The sequence below is a fragment of the Rattus rattus genome, chromosome 9 (genome assembly GCF_011064425.1).
Source record: "Rattus rattus isolate New Zealand chromosome 9, Rrattus_CSIRO_v1, whole genome shotgun sequence".
In the NCBI taxonomy this organism is placed as follows: domain Eukaryota; kingdom Metazoa; phylum Chordata; class Mammalia; order Rodentia; family Muridae; genus Rattus; species Rattus rattus.
In genome coordinates, this window is record NC_046162.1 from 47,401,586 (window position 1) to 47,429,375 (window position 27,790).

General features: G+C 47.0%; 1 protein-coding gene across 2 annotated transcripts; it reads left to right on the forward strand.

Annotated features, from left to right (window-relative positions):
- Nucleotides 1-8,524: 8,524 nt before the first annotated feature.
- Dhrs7c (dehydrogenase/reductase 7C) lies at nt 8,525-27,328 on the forward strand. 2 transcript variants are annotated; one of them, XM_032912817.1, is made up of 7 exons: nt 8,525-8,670; nt 8,879-9,038; nt 20,129-20,241; nt 21,644-21,854; nt 23,619-23,711; nt 26,180-26,253; nt 27,070-27,328. In XM_032912817.1, exons 2-7 carry the CDS (start codon nt 8,885-8,887, stop codon nt 27,085-27,087), a joined length of 663 nt encoding a protein of 220 aa, XP_032768708.1. In that variant the 5' UTR covers nt 8,525-8,670; nt 8,879-8,884; the 3' UTR covers nt 27,088-27,328. The 2 variants fall into 2 exon arrangements, with proteins under 2 accessions (XP_032768708.1, XP_032768707.1); XM_032912816.1 differs by lacking the exon at nt 8,525-8,670 and having other exon boundaries at nt 8,840-9,038; nt 26,180-26,335.
- The last annotated feature ends 462 nt before the right edge of the window (nt 27,329-27,790 follow it).

Genomic DNA, 27,790 nt, shown 5'->3' on the forward strand with positions numbered 1-27,790 from the left:
GACACAGGTCTTTAATCTCACAACTCGGGAGGCAGAAGCAGGTGGATTTTTGTGAGTCCAAAACCAGCCTTGTCTACATAGCCAGTTCAGAGACAGCCAGAGATACATAACAGTGGGACTCGATCTCAAAGTAAACTCCTAATACTTACTCACAATGAAGGCAGTCTGGGAGGACCGTGAAATGATAGAAACAGCCTGACGTCTTTTCACAGTGAAGGGGAGCAAATGTTTGGGTTGCCCTGCGTAAGATCACCAGGCATTCTTGCATCTAAAAATAAACCCTGCCAGGCATGCGGGCCTTGTGGGAGGTGGCACTGTGCTCAGGACTTCCTGGTGCATTCATTTACGACACTGCATGGTTCTATCCCCTGTCTTAAACTGGCGTGAGATTAAGCCACAGGTTGTCAGGCATGTGGAACATTTTGGAAAGGAATAGAGACTGACAAATCCCAAGAACCTTAAACATGTCCTAGCCCAGAGTGATTTGTTTATGTATTTGTGTGTGTGTGTGTGTGTGTGTGTGTGTGTGTGTGTGTGTGTGTGTACACATACCACAGTTCCACAGGTGGAGGTCAAAGGGCAACTTGCAGAATTGAGTCTCTCCTTCCACCATGTGGATGCCAGGGATCAAACTCAGGTCCTCAAATTTGGTAGCAAACCCTTCGCCTGCTGAGCCATCTAACCAGCCCCTCAGAGTCATTTTATTTTGTATTGCATTTATGTGCTTAGTAAATCTATTTCTGGGGGGGGAAGCTAAATGTCTACAATAAAATACTAATTGTTTGTGCTGAAATTGCTATCACAGAGTAATGGGGGAAGTGCAGCTAGTTTCTCCATCTTTAGGATTCAGGTTGGACGAATGGTTGGTCCCGTGATTTGTTGTACAGTGCTTCAAACCCAGCTTCTCTCATCTCGGAGATGAGCATCAGTGTTCCCCAGACCCTTAGCCCTCCCAGAACAGAAGAACTGATACCTGATAACCTCTGCCCTTTGCAGCACGTGGCCTCTTCCATAGGGTTCACCACCCTGCATGTGTACACAGGGAGATCTTGGGCGACTGCCTGGTGTCTAGTCTAACCTGGTCCCAGAGGAGAGGAAATCCTTAGACATGTTCCCCATGTTGACTGTTGGATGAATCTGAGAAGCCCACAACTGACAATGCCACAGAAGAAATGAATCCTCTGGAGCCGTGTGAACAAAACTGGTGTCAAAGGAACCGACAGCTGACGGAGACGTCAGGGCAAAGCTCGAGTCAAAACAGGTTCTTGAGCTCTGAAGGCACTTGCTCTCTTGTAAAATCTTAAAAATCATGATTGTACACCAGGTGAGGCAGTGCATGCCTACAATCCTAGCACTGAGGCAGGAGGATGATGAGTTTGAGGCCAGCCCAAAGTACACAGTCAGGCCATTTCTAAAAGGGGCAAATGTAGTGCTTGAAGCACGGCACACAGACAGACGGGTATCTAGTTACATGTGTGCAGCTTAGGGCATTTTCAGGAAGGGGACATTTGCCTCAGCGTGGCCCTATTGCTGATCAAGAAACACACACACGTCACCTGTGTCTGCCAGAACACACACACTGCCACATCTTATCTCTCCAGTGTATTGAAAGATTTCTTTACATTTCTGTTCCCTCATACAGATCAATAATTTATTTTTTGAGTCTATGTAAGCATTGCTCCTTATATCTCCAACATCCAAATTAATGTTTGACAATTGTGGGGGGGTATAGGGGTGTGCATGTGTGTGTGTGTGTGTGTGTGTGTGTGTGTGTGTGTGCATGCGGACGCGTGTTCACACGCGCGCATAAGGATCAACACACACACCTGCCAGATAGCCTTCTAAAAAATCATTTTTCATGGGAAAGAATATGGCTATGACTAACAACTGTAGCCAGATAACTTGCCTGTTTTGGTTTAGATGTAAAAAGGGATCGTTTTACACTTGTGTTAAAGAGCTGTTCACCTCCTAGGGGCACTCTTGAAAGTGCTTGGATCATGAGGGCACTAACTTTCATCAATGGACTAAATGATGAGTTCATAGCTGGATGGGTTATTAGAGGCCGGGTCCTTGTACAATAAACAAATTACTTGGGATGTATGTGACTTTGAATGGTAGCAAAAATCTCAGTGGCCTTGTCTCAGAGACAGCCAAGATCAAGGGATGAAAACCCGCAGGCTATTTTAACCCGAAAGCTCTCTGTCCTCGGTTAGCCCATCAGTGAATTTTATCAGGTGTCTACAGTGCCCCAGGCACCATGCCATCTCTCCTGCCTAGAAGAATTTAGGATTCTGGCTGGCACCAGTGCTTGAAGAACTGTTCAATGAGGCTGGACTAGAAGTTGCTCATGAAGCATTTTGATTCCTTAAACACAGACAGGGAATGTGTAGATAGAGCTCTGGGTATGGAACACAGCTGCGACTGAGACTCTCTCGTCTCTATTGGCGGCAGAAAAACGTCTGTCTCGTATGCAATAGCCAAGAAATGGAGGATTGGAAATTTGTCCAATTTTCTGAAGATTTAAGGACATGTCAAGGACCCACGTGGATCACTAGCAGTATTTGTTGCTCTCCTTAGTAACATTGCCTAGAAAGGAACAGCTTGAAGAGCCAGGGTGATTATGAGTTGTTCCGTGCATCAGGGAATAAGGTCTTCTACACAAAAATGTGGAAGAACAAAAGATGGCAAATTAAAAGAAGAGATTTGAGGAGAACAGACCGCAAGAATTCAGATAGAACCACCTGATATCTCTCTCTCTCTCTCTCTCTCTCTCTCTCTCTCTCTCTCTCTCTCTCTTTCTCGCTCTCTCTTCTTGCTGGCTTATTTAATTTCACTTCATTTTTTATTTCTTTAAAATTAGTTTGCTGTAAGTTATATGATCTAACAGAACACCCATCACTCAGAATCAACACAAGAGCTTCCTATGGCTGCCACTCACCTCCCTTTATGAGAAAAGAAATAAAATAAAACATAAGATGAACAACCAGAACCTCACCCCCTACCCCGTTCTCTCCCAAGACCCACAAAGTACTGGGAACCACAGGCATTACTCCTCCCGTGACTGAACATGTTTGTTCCCTGTAGCTGTTTCCATAACCACACAAATCCTATCTCAAGGGGGGGAAAAAGATCACAGGAATAAAAGCAACTAACTCTCTCTAAGGAGGTCAGATCATTTCCTTTCCACATTTTTTTCTTTTTTAAAAATATTTTATTGGATATTTTTTATTTATATTTCAAATGTTATTCCCTTTCCCTGTGTCCTAGCCATAAGCCCCCTCCCCCTCCCCCTCCCCTTCTTCTACAAGGATGTTTCCCCTCTCCAACACATCGTTCCCACCCCCTTGACATTCCTCTGCACTGCCTTTCCACATTTTTATTGGGTTAAGATACATCACATAATTTTTCCTTCCTGCCCATATCAAGCACACAGGTCATTGGTATCAAGAACATTTGCATAGAAGTGTAGCCATCTCCACTGTCCGCCCAGAATGCCTTCCTCTCCTCAGGTGGAGGTGTGTACCCATGAAACACTCACTGACCTCTCTGGCAATCAGTGTCCCTTCTGCCTCCAGGAATCTGACCACTCTGGGAACCTCGCAACTGGGTTATTTCACATAAGAAAATGTCCTGGAACACATGTATGTTGTGTGCTTTACAATATTTTCTTTTTTTAAGGGTGAATAATATTCAATAAAATTACTTTTGTTAGACACTAATCTGCCTTAACAACCCACAGTAGCTAATTCAACAATCCCTGGACTATCCAACCTTGTTTCTCCCTCTCTACCAGCCATCCCCCCATTCGCAAAGACCTCCATAGACAGGGCATCCATTGCAAGGGATTTGTTAGAACCACTTTGCCCAACAAATCAAGTCTTACTTCAAGCCAGAAAGAAAATAGCAAACTAACTGACCCTGGATATCAGCCTAGACACCTTGCATGTGAGGCAAAGGGTAATACTGTTTAGAAAAGCAGATACACACACACACACACACACACACACACACACACACACACATATGCATGCATGCACACTGACTCATTCGACACCATCATCCTCACCTGTGACCTTCAAGAATATCACATAGCTCAAAGACCTGTAGAAGATGTCATTTCCTATGTTCGTAAGAACAGGTCCCATCCTTCTGCCAAACATGCCCAATATCCCCAGGAACGGTTCTGCTGCCCACTGAGGGAAGACACAGACTCCATTAACAAGAAGAGGGCATTCCTCAGCCTGTGGGTGGTGACCCCTTGGGGGGTTGAATTACCCTTTCACAGGGGTCACTTAAGCCCAGGTATTTACATTCAGAGTCATAACAGTAGCAAGATTACAGTTATGAAGTGGCAACAAAAAATAATTTTATGGTTGAGGGATCACCACAACATGCAGAACTGTATGAAAGGGTTATGGCATTAGAAAGCTTAAGAACCACTAAAATAAAGACCTTCCAGGAAGAAGGAAAGACTGGAACAGCCCTGATGATGGGCCAGACCCTGTCAACGTGCCAAATACACACCATGTTTTTATACCCAATTCTCCACAATAGTGCAATATTGGAGTGTCCCTTATCCAAGACACATGGGAGTGGGGCTGCTTCTGTTTGATTTGTGGCTGTTTGCTTGTTCATTTGTTTGCTTGTTTAAATATTTGCACATATAAAAATAAGGCATCTTGGGAAAGGGATCCAAGCCAAACATGAAATCTATGTGTTTCATGTCCATCTTATACACACAGCCTGGGAATGAGTTTGTGCCATAATTTAAATCATTTCATGATTTAGAGCATCGTAGATGAATATTTCCACTTGTGATGTCACATTAACACAAAAAGTTTGGGATCTGTGGTGTCAGATCTCTGGATTAGGACAGCCCAGTTTGTGCTGACCACTCTTCACCGTGTCACTATCCCCACTTCTGAAGAAAGACCTGAAATTTGGAAGGCTGAAGTCTGGGTCCTAGCAGACTGCCTTCCAACCCCACCCCTCCTCACCACCTCCAGTTGGAGCTGGTGTTGCGGAGAACACTTGGTTTTCTATGTGAATGAGTGCAGGGGTCAGGGAGGCTGGAAGGCAGGTGCCGAGGGAACACACACCTGATTCACTGATGAACTGTGTGTGCCAAAGCTTCTAAGTCTGCAGTTTAGAGCTGGGTGTGACTTCTACTTGAAACAAAAAGGAGAAAGTGGGTAAGACCAGCCCCAACCTAGAGGGTACCTCTCCCCCACAAACCCCAGGCTTTCCAGGATGGTTCCAAACATCCATGAATCCAAACTGATTTGTTCCTGACGCTCAGATTAGAACACACTATGATTTCAGAGCTGGTGCATAGCACAGAGGTAGATAGCTTGTCAAGCATGCTCAAGACCCTGGGCTCCACGCCAGCACAGCAAAAATGGAAGAAAAGAATGCTACAAATTCAAAGACAGATGAACTGTCTGTCTTCCTCCTCAAGAAGGGCAGTAAAGCAGATCCCTGAAGGAGTCCTCAATGCACTGAAGAATGCATGGTGGGTAGAAAACTCCTTGTCTATCCTGGGGTGACTAAGTTAAAGAAATGAAGCCCTCCTGACAAGCAGTGGACTGACACTGTCACTATTACAACTGAATGTGCCTTGGGAACACCATCTGTGGCTGACTATAGCTCCACACTAGGGAACTGGCCTTCTTGTCCTTCCTACCAGAGCCATGAGCCAATGTGGAAGGGCCTAGTATATTTCAGTCACTTGCTGAAGGACTTGTGGACTGTGCTGGGACCATCTTTCAAGATTATAACCATTTTCCTCCAAATATAAAGGTATATGGAAAGATGGGTTTCAAAGGTCTAGAGAATGTGAGAGGGTCTGGAATCACCAGGCAACGATGGTGCACTGCAGAACCACTGACAGTAAGTCCACTGCGGAGCTGACAATGTAAGGTGCCCTTGACCTGAGAGGCTCCTGTCAGTCACTGTTGAAAGCACAGTCATCTCTCAGGCCCAGTCTTCACTTGACCAGGCAGCAATTTCCAACACAAATAATCAGCTGTTTGAAGAAAACTCATTTAGCAAATCAACTAAATTAACCTTAACAGGGTTTATTTGACCAAAGAATGATTTATGAATTGGGCAAGACTCATAACTCAGCAGTTCCAGCCACACGAGCAACAGGCCTCTACAGATGACCCCGGAAGGCACATAGAGGAATCCCTGGATCCACTCCAGTGAGTAAATTGGGCCTTTTGGGGCAAGGGCTAATCAGTTGACTGCAATAGGCTTGGTTGTTTGTGATTGGGCAAAACTTGGATATTTGCTTCTGAAACAGGACAAAACAAAACCTCCTAGATACAATTCCAGTTTGCTACCAAGGAGCATATAGCACATGGCAGCTTCAGGTCAGTGGCTTCCTGATTATTTAACTCAGCAGTCTCCCCAACACAGCCTTCATATGCTCAGGGAACATGTGTGCTCCTTGGTCTCTGCCAGAACACTGGCCACTCTCCTGATTCATCCTCCAGTCCCCACCTCCAAACACCCAAGTCCCCCAGAGCCCATATGTCCCTTCCAAGGTCTCACTCAGGTCACATGGCTGTCCTACCTGCCTGTGATAGTTCCCAAATGGACATCCTTGCCTAAACCTTCCCCGGTGTGTTCCGGACTGGCAGACTGTGCTCTCAACCCCTTGCCTTGGACTCTGTGTGAGGACCTCCCTAGCCCCAGCTATCGCCCATCCCTCATCATGTCTCCATTGCAGTACAATGCCTTTTTGTTGTCTCCTAAGAATACAAAGCACACCTGCCCCGCGGGTGCCTGCACATGCCCACTCACAGAAGAACAAACTGGAAACATGAGATGGACACACACGATAAACATGAATAGGTTCTAATTTTATACCGAGGTATAGATGAGTTCCACAAATGTGGTGAGCAGGCGTGTCGACTCTGTGGTTCTATTTAAATAAAGTCTAGAAAGGACAAGACACACACACACACACACACACACACACACACACGCACATACACACATGCACACACATACACACACATATACATGCACATGCACACACATGCATGAACATACACGCACACATGCACATACACACACATGCACATACACACACATGCACATACACACACACACACACACACACAAATACAAACTAATACACCCATTTAAAGATCATAAAGTAGTTGCAACACAGAAGGAGACACAACACAGAGATGTTTATACGATGCTTGTTGGTGTGGGTGCTGGTCACACAAAAGTGATCAGTTCGTCATGGAGTCCTCAAGCACTATGCATCCCTAACTCATACTAAAGTCAATAAAGAGTTGAAGTCTGTAATGTTCCTGGTTTGTTCCTAGGTTCTAAGAAGTGCAGTTTCTGCTATTCTCATCCTCCACCCACCCCCTACCCCAATCCTCACTCCCACTCCACCCTCACTTCCTATTTTCTTTACAGTATGAATGTATGGCTGGAGAAGATGGTTCAGCACTTAAGAGTTCTTGCTGCTCTTAGGGAGAACCCAAGTTTGGTTCCCAGCACCAAGGTCAGATGACTCACGACCACCTGTAACCATAACCTCAGCTCTAGGAAATCTAACACCCTCTTCTGGCCTCCATGGGTCCCCACAGACACGGTATATACTCACACAGACGTCCACACATATAAGTAAACAATAAAAGCAAACCTTAATACATAACAACAGGATGCTGGGCACAAGTCCTGGGGTTTTGATAGTTTTAGTCGTACTGGGTTCCTTATATGATTAAGTTATTTAACAATTTGGATATTTACAAAAGACAGCAATAGTTACCTCCTCAACTCTCAGACTCTGTGATAGGCAGGTCTAAGACAGGCAGGACCCAACAGATCTACAAAATTAAACTATCATTCCCATTTTAGAGACAAGAAATGTACACCTCACAAAAGCAAGAAGCATGCTCTAAACCAGAGGCTCTAAACCTGTGTGCTGTGACCCCTCTGAGGGCTGAATGACTTTCACAGGTGTGGCCTAAGGCCATCGGAAACCACCGATGTTTACATTATGATTCATAACAGTAACAAAATTACAAATATGAAGCAGCAATGAAAATAATTTTATGGTTGGGGTCACCACAATATGAGGAACTGTATGAAGGGGTCGCAGCATTAGGAAGGTTGAGAACCGTTGCTCTAAAAAGTCCTCTTTCCTGCCACAGCTGCTTTCTTGTAACAGGTTCCGTTCCATTGACCAGCTTCCCTGGGCTTCTCGTCCACATCCCCACTCAGGACGGGAAAGCCAGTTGGCTTGATGCCCACCTAGGTCTGAACCACCTGCAGGGACCCCAGACAGGAAAGACAAAGGCAAAGGCATTTTTGCTGACAATCCCAGGAGTTCCTGGGATTGACTCCCGGCCTAAACCATAGAGGAAACTCTAACAGTCCCACGGGCCAGCAGAGCTTTAAAAGTCCTGGCAAGAGCTCTGAAATCAGACCCGGCCAGCATGTGTCCCTGAATATCAGAGTAGACACTATATTTACCCTGAAAAGCCCTTTAGTACAACTGAGAGCTATAAATAACCATTAGAGCCCAAGCGAGTGGCCTTAACACATGGATTTCCTTCCAAAAATGCAGACCCATTTTAATTAAATTTGTAATTAGCCTTAGGGGAGGGCAGGCCCCCTGGACTCCTTCAGTGTGGAGAGACTGTGAGTACTTTTCTCTTCGTTGAGCATTTGGGAAATCGCATGCTTCTTGCTACTCAGCTGGGAAGGACCCGCAGGGAGCCTGCAGAGCGCAGCTCCCTGGAGAAGAGGTTCTGGGCTTGGAGGGAATGGATGCTGTGGGCTTGAACCTCCCCCTGCCCAGTGGTTGTAAGCAGGGACTCTGCAAAGCCAATCCTTTGTCATCCTGCAGAACAAGATGGGGATCATGGCTGTCCTGATGCTACCCCTGCTGCTGCTGGGGGTCAGCGGCCTCCTCTTCATTTACCAGGAGGCCTCCAGGCTGTGGTCGAAGTCTGCCGTGCAGAACAAAGTGGTGGTCATCACCGATGCCCTCTCAGGACTGGGAAAAGGTAAGATGGCTTCCCCCGGACCTGTGCCTATCCCTGCCCTCAAGGGACCTGGAGGCAGGATGGTGTGGGGCACATCTGTTGGTAGGGAGGTGTCAACTTCTCTTGAGGAGTCTGAGGCTGTCTTGCCAGGGGGATGGCAGGGTTAGAATGGCAGGGGCTGCCAACTCACAGCTTGGGGTTAGAAAATACTGGGTTCGACTGCTCCGGGAGTTTCCAGAAATCGTCAAATGCCAAGCCCTTAGTTGATGCTACACCCTGATGCTACCCCCTGATGCTACACCCTGATGCTACCCCCTGATGCTATCCCCTGATGCTACACCCTGATGCTACCCCCTGATGCTATCCCCCGATGCTACACCCTGATGCTACCCCCTGATGCTATCCCCCGATGCTACACCCTGATGCTACACCCTGATGCTACACCCTGATGCTACACCCTGATGCTACCCCCTGATGCTACACCCCGATGCTACACCCTGATGCTACACCCTGATGCTACACCCTGATGCTACACCCTGATGCTACCCCCTGATGCTACCCCCTGATGCTACACCCTGATGCTATACCCTGATGCTACACCCTGATGCTACCCCCTGAATATGAGGCCAGAGTAGGTTCCTAGATTCCAGCTCTGGTTCCAGCACTTAAACAGCAGGCATCTTCAGCTATAGGAGTTGAATGTCCCAAGGTATAGATCAAGGATGACGGCAGCCTCCACTTTGGAATGTGGCTGTGAGCAACAAATGAATTGACACATGGGTGGGAGTCAGAGGCCACCATTCACGCGTTGTTAGAGACGGTCAGGGTGAACGTGTTTTTTCAGAGTTCACCCAGCTCACCTCCATGTGTCACGCTCACTCTCCACCACCCATGGCCACTGCTTCCCACCATCTCACTTCCTGGTCTTAAAAGCAGTTTCATTCACAGTCTCTAAGTGGACAGTCGTCTGGGCCTTTCTCGTTGCGTTTGTGACTGGATTGTCCTTTCGGTTTAGCAGGCTTCTGCTATTCCTAAGGGTGGCGGTGTACCCTGCTATGCAACTCCCTGACAGTTTCTACTGTCGTTCTATCCAGCATAGACCCCGCACAGCTAACCATCCACTAGCCACTCAATGGACACTCAGGTGTCAATAGGTCCCCATTGTCGTACAAGCCCTCCAGAGTCTTCCTGGTGTGGCCATTGGGAGAACTTCTGAGCCCTGTCTCTGAGGTTTCTTCTGCTTCTGCTGCTGCTTCTCTTAGAAGTCATCGAGGGATCATGTCTCCCCGCTGACAGGCGGGGTAGGGTCACAGTGAGTGTCTCCCTTGGGCCAGCCTTGGCAAGTGAAGACATTAATCATAACAGTGGGTGTACCCTCTGGAGCACTTTCCTCAGAGACTATCCTGACTTCTTAGGTTGGCTTTCAAAAGATGAACCCAAAACTCAGTCTTCCCAAGGCCAGGCAGGACACCCCTGCTGGCCCATCAGACCAGCCACAAGACCACAGTGTTGTTGGAAAGAGGTGAGAGCAGCCCACCTGAAGCTGCTCACTCATGGGACAGACTTTCTACAAGTAGAATATGTTTGTCTAGATGCAGGCCAGGTCCCTGGGGACGTCCCTGCCACCTTATCTGTTCCATCCTTTCAGGTGGCCCTCAGAGACCTGCCTTCTCCCAACCTAAGGCGGTGTCCTTCACCCTGGTGTCTACACCCACCTCAATGCTTCCCATCTACCGAACACTCAAATTTTTTCTTTAATTTTGCTTTGCACCTATAATGTCCCCCACAGACCCATGCTTTGAGTGATATTTTGGAAGCTGTGGGGTCGTTAGGCGTATGTCACAGTGTTTCTCAGCCTGTGGGTCACAACCCCCCTTCCAGAGACCATTGGAGAACACAGATATTTACATTATGATTCATAACAGTAGGAAAATTACAGCTATGAAGTAGCAAAAAAAAATAATTTTGCGGTTGGGGGTCATCACAGCACAAGGAACTGTATTAAATGGCTGTAGCATTAAGAAGTTTGAGAACCAGTGGTCTAGGAGGAAGGGACTATCTGGCAGAAGAAAGCCATGAGGTACAAGCGTGTGGGGGTTATACCTTCTAGACTCCCCTCCCTCACACTTGACCCCACCTCCTCCATCACGTCTTGTCCCCTCCCACTTCCATCACCACAGACCCAGCTGTTGCCCCGTGCCTTCCTGGCCAAAATGGATCCTCCCAAAGCAGGGCCTAAATAAACCTTTATTCCCATCAATTGCTCCTGACAGGATTTGTTCACGGCAATAATAAATTTACTAGTATGTTTAATGACCAGCGTCTAGGAAGCCATTCAATCAGGGAAGGCGCTCAGATAAGTATGCTTGTGAATATCGGTTTAATTGATTTCCACATTGGTTCCAATTTGGTCAGAGAAGGAACTCTGTGAAATTCAGTTCATCTGAGTTTGTCAAGGTTTGCCCTGAGCTCTGGCTGTGGCCTGTTATTCAGTCTGTTCCTGGGGGCGGGGAAGGAGGGGCTGAGAAAGAATGTGCTCATTGCTGTGGTTGGGTGAACGGTCCTACAAATGTTAGCTGCACCTCGTCGTTGAAGATGCTATTCGAATCCTCTGTCCTTGTAATGTCCTGTGTTACTACATGGAACCACCATTCTCCCTTTGGTAAGAGCTGTGGATTTATTTCAAAAGTCTCATTTATTACGTTTTTAAGATCCTCGGGTTATAATCACATGCAAGTCAGGACCCCAGGAAGTGCACCACAGGTGTTTTGCAGAAGAAGTAGCCTGAACTGCCAAGGTTCTGGTCATTGTTCCCTTTTACTGCAACTTACTGTGCCTCCCCAACCTTCCCCAACCCTGTCCCCAACCCTGCAGAAATGCAAAGTAGAAAGGAATAAAGTCCAAGTGTTTAGAAGTAACATGAGAAGCCGGGTGTGTGTGACTTTAAATAAATGCCTGCTTTCCGTGTGGTGCTGATGACAGCAACCCAGGCACCAGCTGCTCCACTTCAGATTCAAAAAAAAAGTAAGGGGCACAGGGTGGCTTCCACATGGCCCATATTGTGCCCAGGTACCCTACAGCCAGGATGAACCCTGTGGGTAGAACCACTAAGGTGGTGGTTCTCAACCTGTGGGTCGAGACCTATTAGCTCAAAAGACCCTTTCACAGCGGTCACCTAAGATCCTGGGAAAACACAGAGATTTACGTTATGATTCAAACAGTAATCATCAGGTTACAGTTATGAAGTAGCAATGGAAATAAATTTATGGTTGGGGGTCACCACAGCAGAAGGAACTATGTTAAAGGGTCTCATCATTGGGGAGGTTGAGAATCACTGCACGTTCCAGTCTCAGACATCTAGCCTCGCCCCGAACCAGTCAATCAAGTCAACCTCTGTGTTACCTTGTATCCACTCGGTCTGCAACAAAAGTAACCATCAAAATACCTAACACTGGGCTTGGCCTTCAGGGACAGACGACTGGATGCTATTCCTGCCTGCTATGGGAATAGCTCCCAAGACTCTTAAACACTGCTGAAACAGGACAGTGCACAACAGCATCTCACAGCCTCTACAGCATCCTTTCTCACAACACGACCTCTGGAATCGGAAATCACTTCATACTCACTGGCATCTTAGAACTGAGGAAATACATATGGACGTGCCCAAGTTGTATTTATTAGTTGAGAAAGGCACAACCAGGGTTGAAATGCTTGACAGGAGATCATCGTTGAGCAGAGCTGATAACAAACTAAAGCTGGATGTGGTCACCAGTAACTCTATCAGGAGGAGGCAGGAGGATCAGAAACTCAAGGTCATCCTCGGCTACATAGTGGGCTTTCTTGAGAACAGCCTGGGCTACCTGAGATATTGTGTCCAATAAATAAGTAAATAAATAAATAATCGGAGTGTGGAGACGCTGCCACAAAATGCACGGTTGGATAGAAACAACAGCTTCGAAGGATTTGATTTATTGTGACAGAGAGGTCAAGGGAGAAGAACCAAGTTCACATCATCACCTAGGAGGAAGCAGGGACAAGGAATGAAGGCATTCTACTGGCTTCCCCCATTTCTTCACTGCAAGCCTCCAGCCCATGGGTGCTGCCACCTCTTTCATGATGACTGTCTCCCTCTGCCATCCCTCTCACAAACACCCATGGAAACATAGCTAGAGATGTACCTCAGTCTTCTAGATGATTCCAAATCAAGACAAACTGACAAAAATCCTAACCATCAACCCCATGATCTCAGCACTCAGGAGTCTGAAGCAGGAGGATGACTCAGTTGGGGGTCAGCCTAGGCTAAGCAGCAAGACTCAGACTCACAATTGACACAAAAGGAGAATGAAAATACAAATTTCAAAGTGGGCCGGTTGGTGTAGATCTGTAAGCCCAGCTACTAGGGAGGCCTGATACAGGAGGACTGCAAGTTCAAGATCAACCTGGACAACTTACTGAGACCTTGAAGATATGCCCCACTATTAGGGAGTGGATGAGCTGATAAGGGGCAGTGAGGCCCAGCCTGTTCCCCTCTCAGCAGTGGGGATTGGCCAAATGCAGCCTCGTGTGGAGATTGAAATCCCCAGATCTGGACATCAGACTTCTTGAGTCACATCTTCATTCCTCCCACCCCACAGCAGAGGTGGGAATGTGGGAAACTACAAACTCTTTGAACCCCGTTGCATTGATGTGAGAAATTTAGCCATCACGGCTGCCTCACCCCCAGCAAGGCTGCTCCAGCTGAGCCTTCTCCCTCCAAACCAAGTGACAAAAATTCCATAATTGTCAAGACCATAATTAGAAAAATGAATGAATTTTTAAGTAATAAAACATAAAACACAGAGCTGCTTCACTGGGAAGCATCCTGTGCGGATGTTTGGTTTTGTTTCCTCTCTGCTCCTTGGTGAGGCTGACCCTACAGTCAGTACATGGGAGGGGGCCAAGAGTGCAGTGGAACAGTTCAATCCCATTCGATTCAGCCTAGAGGGGAAACTCTGGAAGGAAAAGAAAAAGGCCAGGCTGTCCTCTGACTTTCCGATCATAGACATTCTACACAATCCTTCTGTTGTGGCAAATCCCCAATAGCCCTGATTCACAAACAATGTGCCCGTTTTCTTTGTTTTCTTTTCCTACCCCCATTCTCCACGGCCTCACCTTTTTATCATGTCTGACCTTTCTAGGGAAGAAGAAGCAGAAAGGGAAACATAGAGGAGAGCAAGAGACATGCTTACCTGAGGGTCACATTACAAGATGGCTCTGAGCTATATGGGCAGGGCACATGGCTGGTGATATAGCTCAGCGAGAATGTATTTGCTTGGCACATAGGTCTCTAGTTTCAGCCCCAGTACTAAGGCAAGGTAGGTGCCTAGGTGTTTTCTTTCTGTTATAGCACTTTTATATTCTTTAGAGGCTTCCGATGAAGCATCCGGGTGCACCTCTGGGAAGTTGGGCACGTAGACTTCTTCCATGGTATTACTTCCCTTGAGCCCACTGCTGAGCCCTGGTTTGGGGGTGGGCAATGCCATGGAGATCCTTCTGGATCTGGTCTGGGTTCCCACATGCATGATCTTAGCAAGCAGTTCAAAGGACCCATAGATGTCCTTTCTCCTAGAGATGATGGGAGGAAGCATATCTCAACCCTGGCCCATGAGCAAAAGCTCACATTGCCGTCTGCTGAGAAACCCACCCCCAAGCTCCCTTCTCCCTTCCTTCCTCCTAGTCTTTCTCTCCCTCCTCCTTTTTAATCCACTGTGTCTTATTTTAGGACAAAATGAATGACTTCATGAAGCAGTTATTTCCTTTGGAAGCATGCATCTTGGACTAGCGACTAACTCTGAAATGTTATACCTATTTTGTCTTAGTGCCTCTGAAATTGCCAACGTAACACCCTGGTGACAGTGTGTATACACACAGCACTGCCCAGCTTTAAACACTAACATACACATTCAAGTTGTAACTTTGATTCGGCACACTTTTAAAACAAGATGTCTTTATGTGTATTCATGGGGGAGGGATGTGCCTGCACATAAGTACAGATATCCAAGGAGGCCAGAATAAGGTATCAGATCCCCTGAAGCTGGAGGTTCAGGCACTTATAAGCCACCCCCAAAATGGGTGCTGGGAACTGAAGCTCAAGTCCTCCGTAAGAGTAGTAAGTACCCTTAACCACTGAGCCCTCTTTCCAGCCCTCGATAAGCTGTTTCTAAGACTCTTACATTTTAAACATACTTTAATATGGATTTCACACCGACGGATTCATTTTTGTGAAAGCAGTTTTAGCAGCTTGAGAATAGTTGTTCCTGATGTATTCTAACTGGCTTAACCAACCTCCTATTATATGAGACATTTGCAGTTATTTCCCGGGTTTTGCTGTTGGCCATGGTACTGGGATAAACAATCCTACAGCTGTGTCTACACAGGAATTCTTAACGATTGGTTTAGGAGAAATATCCATAAATGAAATTGTTAAATCGGAGCCCTTTTAAGGATACAATCGGCATTTTCTCCCCAAGCCCTGGAGCAATTTGTGCAGTTACTAGAGTGAACGTGCACCAAACCCACTGCTCAGACCTCGCTAAGACTAAGCTCAGTTTCGTCCTTCCTCATCTGACAGGTCAGAATTAGTGTGTGGCTCAAATGGAATCTCTTGATCATGTCGTGGGTATTGACTTTTAATCTTCTGTTCATTAACTGCATTTTTCCCCAGTTGGTCCTTCTTATTTGTAGAAGTCCTTGGCATATCAAGTAAGTTAGCTCTTTGTGACATATAAGTTATAAATACTTTTATTAATTTGCTTGTTCTTTATGTCTTTATTGTTAAAAATAATTTTTAAAAAATCTATAAATTAGTTCTGATACAATTTGTTTCTCTGGGGCATGGTCTGGAGATCTTCCCCCCAATAAGAGAACAGACTCATCTCTCTAGCTCTTTTGTGATTCTCTTTTTACATTTAACTACTCAGTATATTGTAAAATGATGCATCTAGCTTTTTCCCTTCCCAAATAGGCATTCCAATACTACTTTTTAAAGGTTCATTTTATTTTAAATATGTGTATGTGAGAGGGGATATATGCAGGTGAGTGCAGTTCCTGGGGCGGCCAGCAGAGGGCATGTGATCCTCTGGCGCTAGAATTGCAGGTGGTTGTGAGCTGGCTAACACAGGTATTGAGAATTCAGGTCCTCAGCAAGAGCAGCGCTCTCTTTTAACTAAGCCATCTCACCAGCCGAGCCCGGCTCTCAAATATTTTTTAAGTAACATATTGTTTTCTCACCTATTTAATAAGTTAACTTGATCATACAGGTACTGAAGTCTCATCATTTTTACCAATTCTCATATAGGCTGGAACTATTAACATTTTGCTTTAGCTTTGGCAGTCTTATATGTTATTTCAGTAGCTAACATTTTTTTCAAGATAGTTGCCTTAGTTAGGGTCTCCATTGTTATGAAGAGACACCATGACCAAAGCAACTCTTAGAAAGGCAAACATTTAATCGAGGCTGGCTTTCAGTTTCAGAGACTTGGTCCTTTATCACCATAGCAGGAAGCCTGGCAGCATGCAGGCAGCATGGTACTGGAGAAGGAGCTGAGAGTTCTGCATCTTGGTTCGAAGGTGACCAGGAGAGACTGGCTTCCAGGGAGCTATGGGTCTCAAAACCCATACCCACAGTGACGCACTTCCTCCAAATAGGCCACACCTCCTAATAGTGCCACTTCAGATCACCACAATAGTCTTCACTTTTCTTTACATTTCTGATTAAAGTGTGCAAGTCATTCCATATAGACGTTAGAGTCACTCTGTCACTTTCTAAGATCTAATGGGGGCTTGGTTTTCTGCATCAAATTGACATGGAGAATAAATAATTGGCATCTTTTACATTTTTGTCACTCACAATCATCCCAGGTGTCTCCTTTCCTTTTATATTTTCATCTTCAATTTTTAATGCTGTGTACACGATGAGGTACACATGTGAGTGTAGGTGTCCCAGGCAGTCTAGAGGAGGGTGTCAGTTACCCTGTAGCTGGAATCTCAGGTGACTGGAAGCCACCTGACATGGTGATCGGAATCTCACTTGGGTTCAAACACAGGTCTATTGCAAGAACAGTTATGTGCCCTTGACCTTTGAACCATCTCTTCAGCCTCCAACCCCTTTCTTAATAAAGCACCTAAACTGAGAGACACCATCTTTCCCTGAAACACCGCAAGGTGACATTGGTATGCAGTAGGCTCTTAGTTCAAGTTTCCCTCAGTCAGGAGCTACCACTTCCTCCTTCCCACTCCCTCCGTTACTTCCAGTGCACCTGTCTTTAGTTTATTTTTGCAGTGCTGGGATCAACCTCGAGTCTTCCCACATATTAACTAGGCAAGCGCTCTGCCATTGAGCCACACTCCTGGCCAGAGCACCTGTGTTTGTCCCCACTGAGATCCGAGGGCAGTGTCATCTCCCTTTCTTCCCAGCAACCCTTTGACCTTCATGCCTGCTTATTCTTACATCAGCTGGCACCTTGGTTTTCTCCAGGACCCCAAACGCCCTGTCCATGATGCCCATGTAGGAAACCCCAGTATCTGTCCTGTCCAGCTGACCTCCTCCTCTCTGCTTGCATCAAACGGCTAAGTCTACAGGAACAAATTCTCACAACCACAAGGTCACTTAGAGCTGCTGTGCTTAAGATAGAAAACCTCAAAAAAAAAGTTAATAAAATGATTCCTAATGATAGTCTGCTGTAGTCATGGGCCAGTGCCTAACCCAGTTGTCAGCAGAGAGGCGTCACCCAGCAACTGATGGGAGCAGATGCAGAGACCCACAACCACACACTAGGCAGCTCCAGGGAGCCCTGCAAAAGAAGGAGCGGAAGGATTGTAGGAGCCAGAGGGGTGAAGGACACCATGAGAACATAGCCCACAGAGTCAACGAAGCAGGACACATAAGGGCTCCAGAGACTGGAGCAGTAAACAGTCCTTGTAGGGGTCTAAACAGGGTCTTCTGGATATACCTTTTGATTGTATAACTTGGTGGTGTTGTGAGACTCCTAACAGTGTGAACGGAGGGCATCTCTGACCTGTTCCAACACGTGGGACCCTTTTCCTCCTACTGGGTTGCCTCATTCAGCCTTGATATGAAGGGAGGTGCCTAGTTTTAAAGCCATGTTTAACTGATGTTCCCGGGAGGCCTGGTGTGTTTGTGTGTGTGTGTGTGTGTGTGTGTGTGTGTGTGTGTGTGTGTGTGTGTGTGTGTGTGTGTGTGTGTTTTAAGATTGTCAGGATGTAAGGTATAAGAGAATAATTTAAAAAAAAAAAAAATACACAGCGTCTGGCGAACACCCAGTTTACTGGGCTGTCCACAAGTGTCTGCAGTCAACTAAGGTCCACAACTCCCAGGCATAAAATGGGCCAACACTGGATGCTAAACTCGAGTGAGTGCTTTCAGAGCCTCTGTCAGAACCAGTGTTTGGTGCGCTCACCTATGTTCATCCATCCTTCTGGGACTGTGAATGCTGGCTGCTAAGTCTCTGGGACTTATCCTGTGCTAGTGGGTGCCACCTTGTGGAGGAGCGCTGCCACCTAGGCTTCCCTGAGAGGACAATGCAGCTGATGGACGAAAGTGTGCAAAGGCTGGTCCTCCCATGCAGGCGAGACAGCTCTACAGTGGTTTAGACTCCACACCAGCTGCTGCTTTGGAAAACCCAGCCTAAGCAAGACCCTCCCATGGACGGCCACAGTAAGACTTAGCTGAGCAAATACATGGCTGTCTCTCTCAATCATCCCAAGAACAAAGACACTGTCTGAACACGAGCTTTTACTGCTTTAAAGCATCAAAAATATTGTTACATGTGAATGTAACTGTTACATGTGAATGTCCAGTATCTACCAATCATTGCCATAGAGATGGCTCCATGGGTAAAGGTGCTTGCCACCAAGTCTGGTGACCTAAGTTCCGTCCCTGAGATCCATGTGGTGGAAGGAGAGAATAGACTCCCTCGGGTTGTCCTACGATCTCCACATATGTATCTTGGCATGCATATGACAAACATGCAAACTTGTATACTAAATTAATTAATTAATAATAAATGTCTTAAAAAATTAAGGAAAGCCCTATATCAAATTAATCAGGAATTAGTTTGGAATAGAGTATAAAACATCACCTTTTTTTTCTTTTGTTTATTTTTGCAATTGTAATTTAATCACATTTTCCCTCTCCTCACTCCAAACCCTCTCATATGTCCCTCCCACTCTCTTTCAAATTCATAACCTCTTCTTCCATTAATTGCCATCGCAGGCATATTGTTTTTGCAATCCATGTATGTAAATATAACCTTTTGGGACTATCGATGTTACTGGTATCGTGTTTTTGTGGTTTTTTTTTTTGGTTCTTTTTTCGGAGCTGGGGACCGAACCCAGGGCCTTGCGCTTCCTAAGCAAGCGCTCTACCACTGAGCTAAATCCCCAACCCCTGTATGCGTGTTTTTAGGGATGACCACTTGGCACTGGGCAACCTATGAGTGTATTCTTCCCTGGGGAAAGTCACCTCTCTTGCTCCTAGCTTGACTTAGTTGCTTGAAGTTCTTTTTGTGTAGACAGGTCTTGTAAGCAAGGACCCTTGACTAGGGTCTCTATCCACAGAGGAAATATGGAAGGCTGGGTGGTGTTTGGTCTGAATTAACATGGTAGCTCTTACCAGTATCTATAGGTTGAGGTGTCCCTAAGGCTGAGTTCTCACAGGCTAGTGACAGAGTTGCCTTTCCATTCCATAAGAAATGTTCATCATCAGAGCTACCCAGCAAAGCAGGGACTCGTTGCTCCCTGCTGTGAGCTTCCCTCCACAGAAGCAACCAAGCTGAGGAAACACAGCTCACAACCAAACCGTCTTAGCTTAGGTACAGCTCAGTGCTAAAGCAGTCTCGGAACACAAGCAAGGTTAGGGTTCAATCCTTAGCACCTCCTAAAACATCTAGCCTGAGGAGTGGATGGGATGAAATGGCTTCTCCAGGAGGAGGACCTCATGGTGGACGGATGAGACAGCAGAATTTTTAGACACCTGGAGTTTCTAAGACAGGAACTCCCTTCTGCATCTCCATTCACAAAGTACACCTGCCTCCCTTCTCTCCTTTCCACAGAGTGTGCTCGGATGTTCCATGCAGGTGGAGCAAGGTTGGTGCTGTGTGGAAAGAACTGGGAGGGGCTGGAGAGCCTCTACGCTGCCTTGACCAGTGTGGCTGACCCCAGCAAGGTAAGGCTCTCTCCAGACGGCCTGAGGAACCTCTGGATACCCTGAGCCTCGTTAGGGGCAAATCCAGGGAAATATGAGAGTGGCTTTGGAACAATCAGAGGTGATAGCACTGACCTGGATGGAGGCCTGGTCTGCCCAACAAAAGGCACTCGCTTGTTTTAATCTCTTATCAGGGCAAAACTCTGGCACCGATCCCCCAAGTCTGTGTTAGTCAGACTCATAAAAAAGACAGATGGCAGTGTCCCAGCAGTGGGTTGTGACTACAAGTACAGCTGACAGTGGGACAAACAAACAACACAGGGCATAGTTTTGTGGAAGAAATCAAGGAAGCCCCTCCTAAGCCATCCAGGTGAGAGGTGTTGCCTTCAGTGCTCTTCAGGATTTAAATAGGGAAAAACTCCTTACTCCTGAGATTGAAGTTGGTGTTTGCAAGCAGCTGAAAGGAATTCAGAGCCCACCCTGGCAGTGAGGAGATGGATCAACTAGAACTATGCAGAATGCTACATGGAGCCTTTCTTGGGATCCTATTAGGTTTGAGGTAAAAAAAAAAAAAGTCGTATGGGAAATACTGGCCTCCAGTCCAGCTTGTCTCAGTTTCTTTACTGCAGGACTTTTCACAGCTTTCGTTATGCTAGTGTGATCCCCAAAGAACTTGGAGATCAGTGACTATTTCCCAAACAGATATGACCCACAATGGGAATCTTCTCTTCAGGGCTGTGTATCAGAACTAACATTTGCCCAAAAGTTGCCTTGACTCCAGGCTGTTACCAAGCCCCGCCCCCATCCTTACTTCTAAACCAGTAACATCTCGAGGACAGCAAGTGTCCCGAGCTGAGTACAGCTCCTAGCACATAACAGATGCTTCAATGGTGCTGTATGGAAGATACGATTTTAAGCCAAAACAAGGGGTGCCAGCCCATGGCTGTGCTGAATTTTCTTGTATCTTTTTCTTTTCTTTTTTTCGGAGCTGGGGACCGAACCCAGGGCCTTGCGCTTGCTAGGCAAGCGCTCTACCACTGAGCTAAATCCCAAACCCCAATTTTCTTGTATCTTATAAAACAGATTGGGAAACAATTTCCAAAAGAAACCAGTAGTATTCAAAGTTATGATGCCAGAACTTGAGTCAGTTCATAGTCTCCAAAGAGTTACCCAGTTGTCAAGAGTGGTTTTATCAACTGAGGAGCCCTGACTGCAAGTCCAAGCAACTGTGTATCCATGCTTAATTGCTGCCCTGGTCTCCTTCACCCCAGAGTTGTTTTACATCTTCCCCCTTTGTCTTGGTTTGTTTTTCTAGTTATTCTCTGACTTTGAATTCTCAGCAGAGTGGCTGTTTGATTGAGGGCCCCCAACATCTCCAAGGAGATTTTCCAAACACATCTTGACTCTCTCCTTGTTCCTGCAGACATTCACCCCCAAGCTGGTCCTCCTGGATCTCTCAGACATTAGCTGTGTTGAAGATGTGGCCAAAGAGGTCCTAGACTGCTATGGCTGTGTGGACATCCTCATCAACAACGCCAGCGTGAAAGTGAAGGGGCCTGCCCATAAGATTTCTCTGGAGCTTGACAAAAAGATCATGGACGCCAACTACTTTGGACCCATCACTTTCACCAAAGGTCCTGTGAGTCTCATTTTTCCTCTGGGTCTGCGGACCACCAGATTCTATGGGAAAGCCAGATAGCCATCTGCTTCTGGACAGACCTAAGAAAGCTCTTAATGTGATCACTGAAAACTTTCAGGTCTCCACTGTAAATGTTGGTCACAAAAGGGAAGTGTCTTACTGATATATTCTCACTTCATTATGAAACTCTGCTCCTCACTCACACTCTGCCCAATATCCCTCTCTTTGCACCCAGTCCACAGCTCCCCTGTGAGTCTCTGTCTCCCGACCACTGCCTTCAGCCTTTCCCTGTGCTTTACTACATGAGCTGCTCTCCTTTAAGCATGACAATCAGTCAAAGGTTCTGTCTTCAGAAATGAAGAAGATGGGGCTGGGAGATGGATAAAGTGCTGGTCCTTGTACCCAGCCACATGGGGTTTAGTTAATTCCAGATGTAATCAACTTGACAGCCAAGAATAGCCGACACAACTTGTGTCTCTTCGCTGGGTTTGTCACATGTTGAGGGACAGAGTGTGATGGGAGCTCTAGGCCTCACTTTGCTCTTCTCTAGGTGGAAGGCCTGAGTCCCAGAGCTGAGCAATCTCTTTCATTTGAACCGCTTCCTGTTTTACCACTGCTGTTTGCTTTCTTACCATCTTCCTCCACGTTTCCTTGTCTGATATCAAATCTGCACGAGGAAGAAATCGTTGTCATAAAGCAGCATCTATCTAAAATCTCTTCACGCACAGTCAACAGAAAGCCACCTAAAAACTAAGCAAGTGCACCTTCCCAGACAGCTTGGAGGACATTTGTTCTTCCCTTTCTTCATTAAAAAACCAATACCTGCAAAAGAGGAATTAAAGACATGCTGGAAGTCAGGCCTAGTGGTGCACGCCTGGAACTCCAGCACTAGGAGGCTGTAGATCACAAGTTCAAAGCCTGTCTGAGCTACACAGCAAATTCCACAACAGACTCAACTACATACTGAGACCTGGTCTCAGGAAAAAAACAAAAACAAAAAAACAAAAAACAAAAAAAACAACAAAAAAAACCCAACAACAAAAAAAAAAAAAAAAACCAGCAGAAGAGAGCAATTAGGACCAACAAGAAACTGTCTTCTCAAAGTAATAAGAAAACTGAAAGGAAAATGCCTTCCAAGCTGCATGCAATGATGACCCAGGCTAGAGAAGGAAAAGGAGGAAAAGGTGGAGGAGGAGGAGGAGGAGGAGGAGGAGGAGGAGGAGGAGGAGGAGGAGGAGGAGGAGGAGGAGGAGGAGGAGGAGGGATGAGTGGTGGTGGTGGTGGTGGAAAAAAGAGGAAAGGGAAAGGAAGAGAGGCAGGGAGGGGAGGAGAGGAGGGAGAAGGGAGGGAAAGAGAGGAAAGGGGAGGGGAGGAGGGGAGGGGAAGGGAAGAAAGGGGAGGAGGGGAGGAAAAGGGGAGGGAAGGGGAGGAGGAGAGAGGAAGGGGAAGAGAGGGGAAGGGGAGGAGGGGAGGGGAAAGGGAGAGGTGGGGAGAGAGAGAGAGAGACCCCTTACCTATCAAATTCTGTGTCACTTATCGAGTACAGTGCTAGTCATTTCACACCACCCAGCAATGTGCCAGCCAACTGGTCTCTCTCAGAAACGCTGGGTCAGTGACTTCCTGGGACCACTTCCATCTCTGTCCTTTGCAGTCTAATAGGTGCCGAGGTATCAGAACCCTGGGTAACAATGAGGGTGGGGCTCTGCCTCTGCGACCTGCCAGTCTCAGATTTCTAACTGGCACTCCTTGTGTTTTCCAGTTCTGCTTCCCAACATGATCTCTAGGAGGACGGGCCAGATCGTGTTAGTGAACAACATCCAAGCAAAGTTTGGAATCCCGTTCCGCACAGCGTGTAAGTCACTAAGACAAAAAAAAAAAAAAAAAATGGGGGGAGGGGGTCTTTGCTGTATGTTTAGTGTCAGGGCAAGCACTGTTAAGTCTAGACCACAGGAGGTAAAGGGTGTCTCATCGAGCAATGAGATAGGTCTGGTGGGGTTCTTCCATGTCTGTTTCCTGGAAGACTTGGGGATACACTAGACAAAATTCCTCTCCCAAAGTGCAGTGCCAGGTGGAAAGACGTGTGCTGCTTCAGTGTACTACAGTAAGTGACAAGAGAGTCACACTCTTCCATACAGGTATAGCCCCCGCTCAAGCACCTCTTCTTCTGTGAAGGGATTCCCAAAGACTAGAATGGGGGGCAAGGACACACATCACAAAACAGGGGGGTGAAGGACTTTCTCGGAGGAATAAAGGAGGGAAAGGGAGCAGAACCGAGGAGAGGAGCTTTGTGCAGTAGCAATGTCTGAGCCAAAGAGGTTTATCCAGGGCAGGCTTATGGCCACTGAGAATCCCAGGGGATGGAAAGCCCCGTGAGATGTGTGTAGAGGAAGCTGGAGGGGTGTATTCCCAGGATCTGTCAGGAGTCAGTGTGGAAACAATCTCACCTTTTTAATGTCCCGGTTGTGTTTATCTTTCCTGGGAGATATGAACACATATCTACCCACCCCAAAAAAGAGCCAATGGTAGACACCAGAAATAGTTCTACCCAAGTCTAACTTGACAAATCAGAGTTTCATTGGTGCTGGAGACAGAAGCTGGATGATGTTACCTTGTACAAACATGTATAACTCACAAGTGGTTACACCCCTGAAGAACATGTCCTCATTAGCCACTTTATCTATCCTCAGATAGGGGCAGGCCCCTTGCACACCCCCATTGCAGACCGTTACTGGCTCTCACAGATGTTTGCTATTTGTAGCATGATGCTGTAGCATGCATCGCCATCCTTCAGCTGATGGCAAGAACTCCATTGCTTGGATGTACCACAGTATTTATCTACCCGTCTGTTGATAGCTATTCACTGGTTCCACTTCAGAAGTATGAATATGCATGAATCCTTTCTGTGAGAACATGGCTGCATCTCCCAGGTGCAAATCTAGAAGAGGAATTATTTAAATGTTCAAGAAGCGCCGGGCCAGAGCTTCCAGGGACTAAGCCACTACCCAAAGACTATACATGGACTGACCCTGGGCTCCAACCTCATAGGTAGCAATGAATAACCTAGTAAGATCACCAGTGGAAGGGGAAGCCCTTGGTCCTGCCAAGACTGAACCCCCAGTGAATGTGATTGTTGGGGGGGAGGGTAGTAATGGGGGGAGGATGGGGAGGGGAAGCCCAGAAAGAAGGGGAGGGGGAGGGGTTGGGGGATGTTGGCCCAGAAACTGGGAAGGGGAATAACAATCGAAATGTAAATAAGAAATACTCATGTTAATAAAGATAAAAAAAAAAAAAAGCGCTGGGCTTACTTCCAAGGCAGACACACCCTTGACATTCCCACCAGCAAGCCATAAGGATTCTGATCTCTCCTCTACTCACCAGCACTTGTGATGGTCCACCTTGAGTTCAGCCCTCTCAGTATGAAGATGTGCCCTGGCTTTAAACTTCCCTATGTTCATGAAAGTAGAATTGGGTGTTCTGTGAGCTCCGAGGGTGATCCTACTATATGAGCTCTGAGGGTGGTCCTACTGTGTGGACTCTGAGGGTGGTCCTACTGTATGGGCTCTGAGGGAGGTCCTATTGTGTGGGCTCTGAGGGTGGTCCTACTGTATGGGCTCTGAGGGAGGTCCTACTGTGTGGGCTCTGAGGCTGGTCCTACTGAGGCATAGGAGATAGAAGGCCAGAATCTTACTGAGGCAAAGGAGACAGGAGGCCAGGATTCTAGTCAATGCTTTTCCACCTTTGGCTATGGAACCTAGTGTCATCACATGACCTCTCAGCTTCTCTCCTCTTCACAGAGTGGACACAATGGCTCCTTTGTCTTTTCACTCAGTGTACAATGGTCTCTCAGAATCCATGGCACAGTGGTTCTAGGCCCACCCAACCCCCTCAGCTGTGCTGTTTGCTTAGTATACATCCTCCCACATACGTCCCATCATCTCTGGATTGTGTGTGCTCCCTAACACAGCTATGGAGAAGTTGTCATCTTGTCCTGTCTAGGGAATGGGGATAAGAAGAAAGCCTGCATGTGTTTAATAGACAAACAATTTTTTTTTCTGAGTATTTAAGTCCATGGTTGGGGAATCTATGGATCTTGAGGGATGGTTCAAATTGAGGAGACAGCAAGCCACACAATGGGGTCAGAGATCCAGTGAGATGGTAAATGAATTAGTTGTAACGGCCCAAGCCAGGGAGTTTGCAGGTCCCTTTCAGTTCTGGGCTGAGAGGAAGATGTGTGGCTGCCCTCTTGTCTACAGTGCAACCCCAGGGAAGCAGGGTGCGAGCTCTTCCTGTACACATCTCTGGCTGGTTTTTTTTTTCCAGATGCAGCCTCCAAGCATGCTGTCATGGGCTTCTTCGACTGCCTCAGAGCCGAGGTTGAGGAATACGATGTTGTGGTCAGCACCGTGAGCCCAACTTTCATCCATTCCTACCAGGCTTATCCTGAGCAAAGAAACTGGGGGTCATCCATTTGTAAATGTAAGCGTTCAGAGGAGACCCTGAGTCTGGGAGTGAAGAAACTAAATCTTTAGGTCTGAGGTATCAGGTGGGCAGCAGCCCGAAGCTGCAGCCGGAAGACCTTGGCAGGGCTAAGCTAGACCCTCATCCTGCTCAACAGCTTTCCCCAGACTTAACAACCAGCACGGGGTCTTCAAGAACCACCCCTGCTCCCTTTCTGAAGGAGCAGCTCCAAATGGAACTTCTCCGGGCGGGACAGCCTATACCTCAGTTCAGAGGCAGGCCCTTCACGGAGCTGGCCCCTTTCCCCTTTAGAAAACCGAGAAGGAGTTATAGCCCACAGAAAATGCTAATTGTTCTAGAATACTCTAATGAAAGAGGCTGCTCCTTACCCAAAGCTTGAGGTCAGCATTCAGACACCAACATGAACTGGGCTGGAGGACAGAGCAAGGAATGTCAGAGGCCCTTGGCATGCGCAGCTCCACCAGCACAAACGACAGGCCTTCCTTTGCTTTCTTATTGCCCTACCTCATCCCGGTCCCGGTCACTGTGTAGGTACCGAGAAGTAAAGGAGAGAGCAGACCAAGGAGGCAGCAGACCAAGCAGCAATGGTTGGAGGGTGAAGTGTTACCCCCAAGGGTTGAGACCAGAGTTTGGCAGAGTGTTAGCACACCGTGACGCTCAAGATGCATGCAAGCATCTTTGTAGGCAGGGGATTTGAACGCCACCGTGGCCGACCTGGCTTGTGCTTCCAGTCTTTTGCAGAAAACTGACCTATGGCGTGCACCCGGTGGAGGTGGCTGAGGAAGTGATGCGCACAGTGCGGAGGAAGAAGCAAGAGGTGTTCATGGCCAACCCTGTCCCCAAGGCTGCCGTGTTTATCCGCACCTTCTTCCCCGAGTTATTCTTCGCTGTGGTGGCCTGTGGGGTGAAGGAGAAACTCAGTGTCCCAGAAGAGGGTTGACCTTGTGGTCAAAGGGGTCACTGAAGGGGGAATAAAAGCTTTCCTTGAGAGTGCTGGCTCATCTGTTCTCTCCCTCCAGGGAGGTCCCTTACAGTCACAGGCCCTAACCTGCTAGATCCCCTACTCAGGGCTCTTACCCTCCTACTGAGAGTGGAGGAGCCATCCCAGAGCTGAATTGGGACCGGAGAGGGAGCATGCTTCCAGAAGCTTCTCCGCTTTATAGGATGACAACTAATCAAAAGTGCATCAACTTTTGTCTCCCTCAGGATGCAACTTGTTGCTCTGGGGTGGCACTCTGCCGCCATGTCAGGGTGGAGCATCTCACTAGCATAGTAAATGAAAGCCTCCAACCTTTATATCGATACACAGAATGAAGCAAATAAATGAAATGTTAACAAAGGGAGTGGGGAGACCGACATGCGTGCAATGAGAGAAATGACCAGCAGGTGGCACTGTTGCTCCAAAACAAATTACAAACACCGTCCTAGAAATCCCACAAAGCAGTAAGATTG